Source organism: Catharus ustulatus, chromosome 3 (genome assembly GCF_009819885.2).
Source record: "Catharus ustulatus isolate bCatUst1 chromosome 3, bCatUst1.pri.v2, whole genome shotgun sequence".
Taxonomy (NCBI): domain Eukaryota; kingdom Metazoa; phylum Chordata; class Aves; order Passeriformes; family Turdidae; genus Catharus; species Catharus ustulatus.
In genome coordinates, this window is record NC_046223.1 from 18041752 (window position 1) to 18054936 (window position 13185).

General features: G+C 42.0%; 1 protein-coding gene across 3 annotated transcripts in view; it reads right to left on the minus strand.

Moving 5' to 3' along the window:
• Positions 1–13185, minus strand: part of XDH (xanthine dehydrogenase) — a 55532-nt gene that overhangs the window by 11742 nt on the left and 30605 nt on the right. For all 3 annotated transcript variants that reach the window (XM_033056401.1, XM_033056400.2, XM_033056399.1), the window contains 12 exons: positions 12959–13127; positions 12415–12504; positions 11590–11759; positions 9067–9190; positions 8553–8672; positions 6949–7045; positions 5828–5952; positions 5033–5166; positions 3529–3616; positions 2838–2924; positions 1229–1420; positions 606–751 (listed from right to left, as the gene is read on the minus strand). In XM_033056401.1, coding sequence (XP_032912292.1) covers positions 606–751; positions 1229–1420; positions 2838–2924; positions 3529–3616; positions 5033–5166; positions 5828–5952; positions 6949–7045; positions 8553–8672; positions 9067–9190; positions 11590–11759; positions 12415–12504; positions 12959–13127 — 1542 coding nt within the window. The remainder of the gene's footprint in view (positions 1–605; positions 752–1228; positions 1421–2837; positions 2925–3528; positions 3617–5032; positions 5167–5827; positions 5953–6948; positions 7046–8552; positions 8673–9066; positions 9191–11589; positions 11760–12414; positions 12505–12958; positions 13128–13185) is intronic.

The following is a 13185-nucleotide window of genomic DNA, read 5'->3' on the forward strand; positions in this document are numbered from 1 at the left end:
AAAGAACATTATTCGTATACCCATGAGCCTTTTATCATAAATTAATATTGTGCTTCCCTCTGACTGTGCATCAAATGGAAAATAAACACCTGAGTATATCACTAATTTATCTTTATCACTGATATAGACTGAGTTAATAATTAATTTGTATTGAAGAAAGGCTTTCTTTGTGTGTTCCAACAAGAAGAAATTCCAACTGAAGGTGCTTTCCACAAGCATTATAGAAGCAGTTGTCCATACTATTAACTGTTCAGTTGTGTACACAAGGCAACTAGAAAAGTCTGTAAGGCAGAGGAAAGCATAAACAGATTGCCTTGATAGTCATATGAAAATCCTAACTGGACTTAAGGGTCCCTCTTCTTTGCTACAGTTCTCTCACAAAATCACATAATGCTAGGTCTGATTCTGGCCTTATTTATGCTGCCAGCTCACTGATAAGACTTTTCCTCTGATACTGAGCATGAAGGGATTTCTAAAAGAGAAATATTCAGAAGTCAGTCTGCAAATATAAGGTGCGACTTCACATCACTCAAGTAGCTAAGAGAACTTCAGGTGTTAGTAGGCAACGGGTGCACCCAGTGACAACACAGCTCCAGAGCACCTACTTGTTGAATTCTTCAATCAGTTTCTTCCTGGCATGATAGTTGGAGCTGGACAAACATTCATCCCAGCATCTTTGTAGAGTAAATCCCTCCAGCTTCTGGTTAAAGTGAGTTGTGTCTCCTTCATGGTAGAGATTGAGCTTCCGCACCTTCCCAAAGAGACACAGAAAGGACAGGCCAGGTTTAATGCTTCAGACAAGGAAGGATGAGTCTAAAGTGTGCTGGTTCCTGATTTTGCTCCTTTGCTGGTTCTACAAAGAGCCAAGGAGCGAAACAATCAAACATATATCTGTTTATGGGAAAACATTAACTAAAACATTAAGGCTGGAAATTTTCAGAGACTGGGACTTGAAGCACATTGTCAGTAAGGTACCTAGGGCCTTTAGACTTTCTTCTTAACACTTATCCTTAAAGCAGATATTACAAAATTGGGGCTACCAAGGAATTTAACTAAACAGAAGATAATCCATGCTAGAATGTATCTGTCACACAAATTTGAGATCCTGCTGGGAGCTCAGCAAAAACGAACCAAAAGTTCTTATGTTTAAAAATTTTGTGTGGCTGATGCAGTTCTCAGAGCTTGTTCAAAGGCAGCACCACCCTGGCAGGTGTCAGCAGGTCTGTACCTCCTCAGGTGGCAGGCCGCACTTCCGAGCAAGGTCACTCATCCAGCACTCAGCAATCATCATTCCCTGGGGCCCTCCAAAGCCACGGAAGGCTGTATTGGAAGGCAAATTGGTCTTGCAAACGATGCCCACACTGCTGACATTGGGGATGTTGTAGGAGTTATCCAAGTGTAACAGGGCTCTGTCCATTACCTGGTGAAGAAAAGGAATGGAGGTGGACACACTTTACATGAATTGGATGTCAGACTTCTCACCAGTGTCAAAACCAGACTGGAAGCTCTGAAGCTAATTTACAACAATCAGCACTTTCTCTTGCACCTGCAGTGCTGCAGTCAACACAGCTGGATGAGTACTGAAGTGCAGCCAGAACTGCCTCCCAGGTGCAATGGAATGTCAAGTGGTGTCCTTCTGAAGGACAGAACAATAAGCACACTTCTCTGTTGACGCTTATGGCTCTGGGACAGATTAAGTTTCAAAGTCCTTTTTTGGCCCTGGGCTCATGCTGAGTCAGACTGTTAGTAAATACCATTAACTTGACCAGAAGAAACAGTTTTCTTTTCATTATATTGAGCAATCTGCTGCTGGAAAAGAAGTCTTGCTGCTATCAAGTGACTCAACACTGGGCTATGACAGTAAGGGCAAATGTGAAATAACTACTGAACGGCAAGATTTGAGATCTTTGTCCACTTATTACCCCCACCAGGAAAGGGCCAGAGCTTCTTCCTGGCTTGTGTTTCCAGATTTCCCTTCCAGCAGCAGCACAGAGAGGACATTACACACAACCCAACCTTATTTCTACATGGAGCACTTTCCAGTCCCCTGATTCAGACACAGTCAAAAACACAAACAGATGTGCTCTCAACCAGGTCCTCAGCTTATGCAGAGACATTTACCTGTCATTCTGCTCTGCCCAGCACCACCACATTGCCAGCATCAAATGTGGTTCTGGCAGAGAGCTCTTGCAGTTCTATCCCGTTGAAAAGCATCCATTTTTGCAGGAAATTATCAAAGACTCAGTGGACTGGAGAAAGCGAGCTAGAATAAACCTGAGTGACATTGGCTATTGAGTTGGTCACTCACATGATAGAAGAGAAGTTTTTTACTCATCAGTGCAAAACTTCTTGGAGACACACTCAGAACTTGGGCCCATTGTTTGTCCTCACTGCTTGTGAACACAGTATTGGCTTTAGCCAGTCCTTTACAAGTGTGTTGATTTAGGCACCCTGCCCTGATCAACCTATTGACTGGGGATGCTTCTTTTTCCAAGCGCTTATCTTTCCCCAGAGCTGGCGATCTATCAGTCATCTTGCATTGTGCAATAACTTTTCCATCACAGCCCTCTGTAATGCAGAGCAAACATTCTTGACCCATTTGCTCAATCTGAGTTATTACAGCGTCCATAAGAATTATGTGGCACATGCCAAGGCAGGTCAGTTGGCTCACAGATAATTTGTAGAAGCTCCAAAAGCCCTTCAAAAGTCTGTTTTCAGCCACGTCAAAGAGCTGCATGTACAAGCAATGCTGTAGGCAACAGCTCTCTGAAGGCAGACCAGAAGATTGCACAGAAACACACCTTCCACTTAATTAGCCACCAGAAAACTTTACTTACACCGTGAGACAGGTCAACAGAGTTGCCCCCATTGCTGTAGTATGACACCTCCAGACTCTTGACTTTACCATTCTTCATGAATCCAACCTGCCAAGAGAGTGTCTCCTCAGTAATCAGTTTTCTACAAAATGTTCTGGTTTGTGCTTGCCTCCAAAAACTGAATGTATCTCACACAGGCAGAGAGGGCTGACTGTCCCCAGTGCAAAATAGGGCAGCAGCTGAGGAAGGTCCTCAGTAAAGGGTTCCTGCAAGTGTCAATCTTGCTCCAGAGAACTCTTCTAAATTAAGTGCTGGCTGCTTATCAGAGCCACAATTTAACAAGTTTTTGTTTTCAAAAGCAGCAGTAATTGGAGGGGGATTGAAGCAGAAAGGAAGTTAACAAATCATACTGCTGTGTAATGGATGCCTTAAAGGAATGGGCTAGCCTCTAAAAACAATGTGGTTGCCAGAAGGGGCAAAGTCTTGGATGCAAGGAAGATACAATTATTTATGCTGAGGTCACAAGAAGGGACCCATCCAAGCCAAAATAACTTCTGCAGCACTTGAACAAAAATGCTACAGCCCATCTGGTCTGGCCCATTTGCAGCAGTGAAACAAGCATAGCAGTGTTTTTTCACACTATCTTACTGCTCTCTGATGTCTCAGGGGACAGCACTGAGACCCCATGGATTCATCTCATGTGTGTGCATACCTTGTACCTCCCCAGGAAGGGGTGCCTCCCTCCACTTATCAGCATGTCCTCGTCTCGGTCCAGCATGCACCTCACTGCACGGCCAGTTCTGTGAAGGAGCACAGCTTTAGGCAAAGTCTGGGATGCACAATACACCTCCTGCACAACAAGACTCTTCTCTTTGTCTTTCCAGGGTGGCAATGGACAGTTAAGGGTAAACTGCTTTCACCTTAAGAAAATGGCAAAACTGAGAAAAAAAATATACACATCTCCAAAGTTGGGACTTGTTTGTGAAACTTCTTGCAAAGACTCTTGTATTTTAAAAAAAGATAATTTCTTATAGGGACAGATGCTAATAACTGAGCAATCACTGTTTTCCAGACTATTTCTCAAGTCACTCTTTTGGTTTTGAAAGAAACAATGCCATAGGAATTATATAATAATGCAAAGTAATGTACTAACTAGCCTTCAATTTGACCTTGTTTTTTATTTTCTTATTTCCTATCAAGGAGGAAAACAAGAAGGAGAGTAGGAGTTGCTCTTTATTTTCTAACAATTTTGCTTTCCAAGCGCCTGTATTCAGGTTGTACGAGTATCTAGTAAATGTCCTAGATGTTATTTTGTAACCCCCAGGATGTCAAACAGTGGTTTGTCTGGCAGAGATAAAGAGACGAAAAGAATGCACATATATTACTCATTAATTAGAGAAAACAGGTTGTTTGCTCAGAACAGAAAAAAATAAAGTCAATTTAAAACCAGAGTTTCATTTTGGCTGCTCTTGTCCAATGGTGTTGTATCAAACTGCTGCTGTGTTGCAAGAGCCCTCTAGCACAGCCAGCAAGGGCAGTACTGGGAAGGGCAGGGTATGGGCAGGGCAGAAATGTCATCTCAAAGACCATTTTCACCCAAAACCTGCACAGTTAAACATGAGCAAAACTGCAGAAACCAGAGCATTTCCAATCTACTGTTCACAAATGATTGCAATCTAGGTTCTTTCCCTGAGCTTTTAGGGGTTTGAAAAGGGTTTCAAAGCCTGCCACCATTCCTAGAGAAAAATCCAAAGAGGAAGTGTGCAGAAGAGCTGACTAATAACAATGCAAGACTGGTGTAGTAGAGTTTTGAATAAGGAAGAGATTCTCATATCTCTATAAAACAAAAAAGCCAACCAAACAAACATGGCTGGTGCTGGATTTTTAAATGGTTTGGGGTGAAGTGAGGGTGAGATGCACGTAATTTGCAAGACAAGAACTTTCAGAGAACATCAAAGGAATAAAGAATAAGGAGGTTTTGTCCCTTTGCTATTAAAAGCTGACATTCCCACAAACTTAGCCCCTCCTACCAGCTAAGAACCCATTAGACACCTCCTTTGGGAAATCCCAAGCTTGCTATAAGTTGTACAGCAAGAAGACATGGAGAGAATTGAAAGTGCTCCAGCGCAAATGCAGCTGGAGTGCAGGCTCCAGAAAGAGGCAGCCTGGGACAGTCTGAAGGAAAAAAATCTCTGTTCCCCCACACCCAAACTTACTTGAAGGCTGCAACAGCCACTACAGATGACAAAACAGTACTCCTAGTCTCTTTTCCTCCAAATCCTCCTCCCATTCTTTTCACTCGAACCACAACCCGATTTGAAGGCACTCCCAGAGCATTAGCAGCAAACTCCTAAAGAAAAACGAAACAGCAGGACGTGTAAGGAGCTCAGCTGGTGTTAAGAACTATATAGGAACACACTGCCTTCCCGAAACCATTTAAACAGTGCAAATATTGGATTTGATACAATTGGAGCCATTAAGCCCAGCATTTGATCTCTGAGGGGTCAGATTCAGGAAAAGACTGACACGAGATGAGCTTACCAAGACACAGGTCTCATTTAGCACAGGGTTTGACATCTATACCACTTTCACTTTATTGAGAGACATTTGGACAGTCTTGGTGAGCCAGTAAACAGCTCAAAGACACCCCATGGTGCTGCTAGCCTTTCTCATGGAATGGGAGAGCTGGTGCACAGCCAGTGCTTTCACCATCTCTCTTTCTGATGTGTCATTCAAGCATCATGTCTCCTGAGCAGCTGGGACCCTCTCCAGAAAGGGCCAATCATGTAATCCCTCTTAACAAAGATGCATTGCCAACAGAAATATCTCTGTCACCTGGAAGGAGATTCAAGACTCCAGCAGGATGGATAAGGACTTTTGATCCGATACCCAATTCAGCCTACGTGCTTTTATAATTGAAGGGTAAAATAACAGCAATTATAATACAACCATTCCTCTGATCTGAAACTGAGAAACAAATGCCTTTTTGGCACCAGGTTAATGAGAAGTACCTGTGTCTTCATTGGGTTTTGGGTCGACACAAAGAGTTCCATCTCACCATCTTCTCCCTTTGGCACAGCCAAAGTACAGTGAGTTTCCAGGTAGAAATGCTCCTGACCACCAATGTACATCTCTCCTATAAAATTGAAAGAAATGTCCCATAGAAAGGACATCCCTGGTGTTATAAGGTGTCTCCATCACATGTTGCCTCCAATCTACTGCCTTTTGTATATGCTCTAACTGACAACCCTTTGCATTGCCCAGCTCTGGAGATCACAAGCTCTAAATTGACACTTCTGGTTCAGTGTTTTAGAAACACCAAAAAATAAACTCAAAACAAAACTACAAAACAACAAAAATCCACACATGCTTCCTTTCCACTTTCTAGAAATCTTAATTATAAAACACAAGTGGCTGGCATTTTAAAAACAAGTTTGCACACCATGCCATTGATCCAGCATCTCTTAAGATGCAGTATTTGGTGCCTTTCAAGACTTCCTCAATAACACCACAGAGATAAGAACAAAAATAAATCAAGTATCATCTGAGTAGACAAAATGCAAGGTTACAGGCATTGAAACAGGAGAACAAAAACAGAAACTCAAAATGCCTCAAGACGATCTAACTGGGAATCAACTCTTTATCACTGCACGTGGCTCTTTGCCAGGACATCTTACCTGGCAGTGCTGAGGGCACAATTTCCAGTCATGCTACACAAACTAAATGTCAGAAACAACCTTCTTTCTCAGTCATGGCCCTGATCTGTTAATTGGGTCCCATTTGCCCAAGATACAGCCATACACCAGATTAAAGGAAATTGGCTGTCTATAAGATTTAGACCAGACTATGTTTGGACAGGGAAAAATTTCAGGAAAGAAAAAAAACACTTTGTTGAGTATTTCCTCAAGAAAAATGTGTCCTTTCATTCAAAAAAGAGTGTTTTATGGGGGCACAGCTGGCAGTATCCAGGTCTGTTTGGAACAATAAAAGTTGTATATCAGTCTGAAACTTTGTATGAAATTAATTTAGTCCTGCAAGCCTTACTCTGTTTCGTATGCACAAAAAGGAGGCTGACATCTTGTAGCAAAATATTAAAAAGATGTTTAAAAGAATTATTAATGCTTATTCTCACCTTCCAAAATATGATCAGATTCTTCAAATCCTTTTTTCACATCTCCCTTTTTAATCCTCTTTATATCCTTAAAGAAAGATTGTTTCTCAATCGCTTCCTAGGAAACAGAATGACACAATCACATTTTTGTGTAGAGTGGAATGAAATCAAACCTTCCTCTAACTGAAGAAGAAATATCCAAGCTATAAAGCACAAGAACTTACAAGATACTTTCTATGGTAGTAGCCAAGAGACTTGACTGAAAGCAATACAAAATAACTTTTGGCAACAAACCAACTTCACAACCAACACCATAACTGGACAATCTTAAATTACTCCTTGTACTCATTTTGCACTGTGGACCCAGAACCTCAAGGCCTGTAACCACCAGAGCTATAACTTAGAATTGACACTAACTTTTGTCCGTAGCCCATAGGGTGGGAGAAAGGAAAATTAAAAAACAAACAAACAAAAAACCTCAAACAAACAAAAAATTTTAAAAAGAGAAAACGGAATCTCTCAGGTAAGTGCAGAAGTAATTCACTAAGGGAAGTTTAACAAAGGTATTTCCCTTTTGCCAAAACTGAAGCTTTCCATGATGAAAAAAAACCCCAACAAATATCAAATAACAAAAACCAAAGAAACAGCATGTTTTTGGCTCCACTCTCATGTTCCCTGGTTGAATAAACAACTAAAAGCCTCAGCAATGGCAAAGGTCTCACACACTGTTTGTTAATCCACTAATCTACAAACAACCCAGAATCTCTGTCCTCACATGACAGTACCAATGTCTGTATGAGACAGTGCACAGACTCCTTCTATTTGCACAAATACACTTCACATTACAAAATACATGCTATTGAATACTGACTATTAAATACATTTCATTAGAATCCTATGTTTCTAATTTCTCCACTAAAAATGGCTTCATAAATTTTTCTAACTTCTAGAAATGAATGCTGTGTAGATATCATTTGCTTTTACTGTCTCATAAGGAAATCTTGTCAACAAATTTTTTAGTTAAAAAAATTTAAAAAGCATTAAATGATTACACATTGTTGACATGAATTTCTTCAGCTTTGAGAAAAGCCACTTAAAGAGTGTGTCCATACAGTTCACAGCAGGGAGTGAACTCCCAAAAATTAATTTCATCAGCTCAGAAACTAGACAAGTGGTCTGCAGAAATGTCAGAGAAGCAGTGCAGTGACAGAGCTAGAAAATACATTTTCACACCTTATTATTGCTTGTTATAAATGAGAGAATGAAGAGGGAATGGATATCAATGAAGCCAGCAGGGTCACAGCAGAGAATATTAAAAGCAAGCTTCTCACTCACAGTAACCTTGTTTATTTAAACAAATTTCTGTTGAACACAATAGTATCTCCCTGAGCTTGGTTTATTTGTTTCAGCTTTAAATAGCACAGAAAAGTTAATGTACTTTAAACCACTAGGGCACCAAAGAGGTATCTTCTTTATATTTAAATACACAAATTATTCCTTCTATCCATATCCTGTTGCACCCACAAACACAAACAAAACATGGGGTTAAGTGACCATGTATGAGAATAGAACTAGACATCAGGGGCACCCAAACCAACTGCAAATGCAGAACTGAGCCATCTTACCTGAATTGTGACAATGGGTTTAAGCTCTTCATACTTGATCTTCACAGCTTTGGCTGCTCTCCTGGAATGTTCCTGTGTATCTGCAAGGACTGCCCCGATTATGTGACCCACACAGGTGACCTAGAGGCAAGATTGGGACTCACCATCATTTGGGGTGTCTGCAGCAATAAGAGACTCATGATTATTCTCTTTATCTATTCCTTTTATGCAGTTTGTTCAGACAGTCTATTAAAAATCAGCCCAGAGAAAATAATCACAAGCAAATTTGGACAGCAACTGAGTGAGTAAGCCTGTCCCAGGAGGCTGCAGCTTAGAGAAGAATCATGGAGATAACACAGAGGAGAGGGGCACAGGGCAAAGGGACTTGGGCCTTATTGAATTTGGCACTAAGATTTCTGTTGACCCCAGTGCAGTTAGAATTATCTCTGTATAAGGCAGAGGACTTGACTGGACAGTATGAGAAATGTTATCTCCCCAGCAGCATGATTGAAAAAGGCTGTTTTTAGCTACATACCACATCCTTAGCAAAGACAGTCTCATCATTAGCAATGCCAGTGGCGTTACTGCCAGGAACATCCTTGGCAGAGACAAAACACACGAACCCTGGAACACTCTGAGCTTCAGATGCATCTACAGAACTAAAGAAAGAAGGAGAGATAGTGTTATTTCTCATTTTTTCTTTGTGTGATTCTAATACATTCAGGCCTGATTCCCTCAAGTTTGGCTATGCCACATGAATATCACGTGAGACACTGACAGAAAGTGTAACATATGAGACTAAAATCATTTGAGATCTGTATGAAAATGTTAATCCTGACTGTGAGACTGATCACCACCCTGCTTCTTTGGACTGTGTCATACATCTTTTCCCTAAGACATATCTGAACTTGATCAAATTGCCACACGTACTGAAGATTCTTTGATGACGAGTTTGGGTTAGTGATGCTGTGCCTCCAGTGTCTTAGCTGCCATGATGGCAAGAATTGCCTGGCTATGCATAAATATGAAATTTTAGTGCAGACATGTATCATCTGCCATGAGTGGGTCAAAGAGAAATTGTTGAGGATCAGTCATAAGGAAGCTTCAGAGTTTTTAAGAGGATGCAAAAGAAGTGATGCTCAAAAAGACAAAAATCTTCCTTAAAGGTTTTTTTTGGTAATCAGCAAAAGAGATAGCTAACCAAAACGCTTGTCTCCTTCAATCATACATAGATTTAAAACTCAGTGAACAAAATAGTTAAAAAAGGGCAATGTAATTTAATTTTTATATGCAGAACTTAGTAAAAAGCTATCATAAAAGATTTTCAGGTTATTTTTGCAATATTCTGTACATCAGCTTGACAGAGAAACAGTTGTGAATAGAAGAGCTGTGACTTTGATTTTGCTGACTGAATGATTTATTGCCTTCTGTAAATTGCTTAAATTTTCTCAGCAACTTGCTTAGATTCCTGAAACTTTGATATACACTTATGCCTGAAAGCAGCTGTTAATACATCCCAGTGAGCCACAGCCTTTTTAAAAAAGATATTAAGTGTATGAATGAACTTTCCCACATGAACCCTTAGACAGCAGGAACTCAAAATGCTGTTTTTCTTTGGAAAGTTCTCTTTTCTGTGTTTCTGCAGCAATAGCTCAGATACAAACCCCTAACACTTTCTCTTAGTTACAAATGCAGAGGCAGATGGTGTCTGATTTATGCTTGGTGCTCAAATCTGACTTGGATGAAGTGGAAGTTTTCAAAGTCAATATTTTGACTGCCAAAATCATAGGTTGAGATACTTTTGTCCCCTGATTAAATATTCTACTACTTCCTCTACAGAATGTTGCAGGCTCCCAGCCTGAAATATTTGTACACAACATAAATGCAAGAGAATGTGTACAGCAACTTCTAGAAAACACTGCATGTTGTAGTCACAAGCATGGATGTGACACCTTCTCTATCTCCCCATCTGCACTGGTGGTAGTAACAACACTTAAGTGTCTGCATTGCACATTGCAACACTTAAAAATTAACTACGATGACAGAGCAGTTTCTTTCATAACCTAGGAGTCAACTACTACACCTGTGCATCCATGACCACCAGGACACCTGTGCCACAATGGGAATGCTCTGGACAGGAAGCCTAACTAGGCAGGAAGTATTGCCTAAGGAATGAACAGCACATTGCAAGGCTGTTGAGGATGACACAAGCCAATAGCTACACAATGTCCTATATCAAAACAGCTGAGGGCAGATGAGAGCCTGCAGAGCCACCACCACATAAACAAAATTAGTGTTTGTGGGGAGCAGCGAGTCCTGCGATATGACAGCATCAAAATTCACATGAGAATGTAGATGGCATTACCTGCCAGGATTGGCCTTTAGGAGCTGGTCATTCACCATTGTTATAAATTAGGGACCAGCCATGCCCTGGATGGACCAGATGTTTTCTGAGACGGCTGCACTTGCAAACACTGTCCACCCTGCTACAGCCAAGCACAAATAGGACTGCACCTCATAGCTGAAGCCAATTCACAAATGGCTTTTGGGCAGAGGACTTGATCACAGCCAGTGCAGCCAAGCACCATGCAAGGCAAAAACCAGTGCACAGAGCTGACTCACCAGCAGGAGAGCTGGTAGAACTTCATCTTATAACCTAATTTTTCAGGGAGATAGAAAATCTTCAAGCTGCATGCTCCGGTTAGCGATTAAAACGACATCTCAGCCTCTGTGGTGCTGTCGTACCCTGTTCCTTTTTAATCCAGCAGGTTTGAGTGTAAGATATGGGAAAGGCAAGAAGTTTGGCTTAGGCTGAGGGCTTTTGTGCTTCAGCAAAGCCCAAAGTTTGGTGTTGGTTCCCTCACATTCCCACTGACGCAGACTTGCAGTGCAGCTGTCACACACACACACAGTTCGCCTCCATGTAACAATGTGCAAGGAACTGGAGTTCCCACCTAAGCAAAACCCTTTCCCTCACCCACACCCTGACAGATTGATGTTTTCTAAGCCTCCAGGCACTGGATGCTTCCAACATTTGGAACTCGGAAGCAACACTTACAGGATCTTAGCGTGGGCCTTAGTGCTGGTCACCAGCGTTAGGTACAGCTCGTTCTCGTAGTGAGGGATGTCATCGCAGTACACAGCTTCTCCACTGGCTTGTTTGGCTGCTGAAACGTGCACCAGGGGCCTGCCCACCATATCTTCCACGGCCTGCCCCTTGGGCACTTCCTGGAGTAAAACACATGGCTGATTACTACAGGCTTGGGTGGAAGGGGATGGAAGCATTGATAGGAGAGCAAAAGGGCACTGTGAGACATTCTGGCGAATGAGGAATGGGATGGGGGCTCAATCCTGTGTGAAAGGAAGGTAAACAAGATGCCACAAGATGTGGTTACACAGAGGGCAGCTGTAGGGAATGAAGTGAAAGAAGTTTGGGTTCTGAAGTTGCTATGGAAAGGAAGGGCTTGATTTCACATCTTGCACAAGAAGGTTCAAGTTCTGAAACTGGATTCTACTCTCAAAGCTGAAGAGAATGGATCACTAACAGAGAAATAAAATTCCCAAGTGTAAAACCTGAGAGATGCCAAGAAAGGCAGGCTATAACCAGGGAAAGTAGAAGGAGAATTGCAGTTTGGATACAGAGCTAGCTACAGGAGGAATAGCGATTTTTACAAAGCTCTCAGCAACAGTCTTGGGCAATGACGGAAAGAATAGTATCCTAATGTGAGGAAAGGATTGAAACCCAAGCTTCATGCATGGCATTATAAAAGTTTATGTGATGACCATGTCAGGGAAACAAGAAGATAAAAAGCACAGTTTGAGTTTGAGCTACAGAAAAGCCTGCATCTATGCTGACACTGCTACTTGGAAAGCTGCTACTTACTTGGAAGAGCTGGGCATTTGCAATGGGATCTTTGTGAAAGAGCTCTGTAGCACTGATGTAGTTTGAAGGGATGGGCTCACTCACAGTTTTCTGCCAGAGACATATTAAAGAAAATCACCTTCCCTTCCAATTTCTTTCCCACTTTCCCTAGTAGCTCAAGATATTTCCCATTCTCCATCTCCCACTTATGATAATCCATAATCTACTGAGTTAAAGGCAAACCATGCTTGAGCTCTGTGCCAACAACAACCACAGAGCCACAAGATCACTTGTAATGTAGCAAATGGGGGAAGTCCAGGAATCATCCTGTGAACCCACAGAGCTACACCCTCCCACCACAAGGGGAGGGTGCCATGAGGAAGTGAGTGGGAAGACACACAAGTCACTGTTATGCAAGCACTACAGTAGCTCTGGCAGCTGTTGCAGCATGGATTTTGTCATCAGGTGAGACTCTGCTCAAATCTGAACCCTCCCTTGCCTTCCCCACCAAAGCAGCACAAAGAGGCAATCCTTCCCCAAATCTGCCTTCCCAAGGAGCACTCACAGGGCCACTCTTGCTCAGTTTCTGAAGGACTGTCAGGTAGAACTTGAAGAAGAAGCTGAGGGTGAGCGTGCGTCGGAAATCCACCATCCCCCCAGGAGCAGAAGGAGACAGATCCATCTCACCCGACAGCAAGCGGCAGGCATCCTGCAGCAGCTTCTCATTCCAGTCTCTGCAAGGGCACAAAGGTGACACAGAGACCTTGTTCAGACCTAAATTCATCAGGGCAG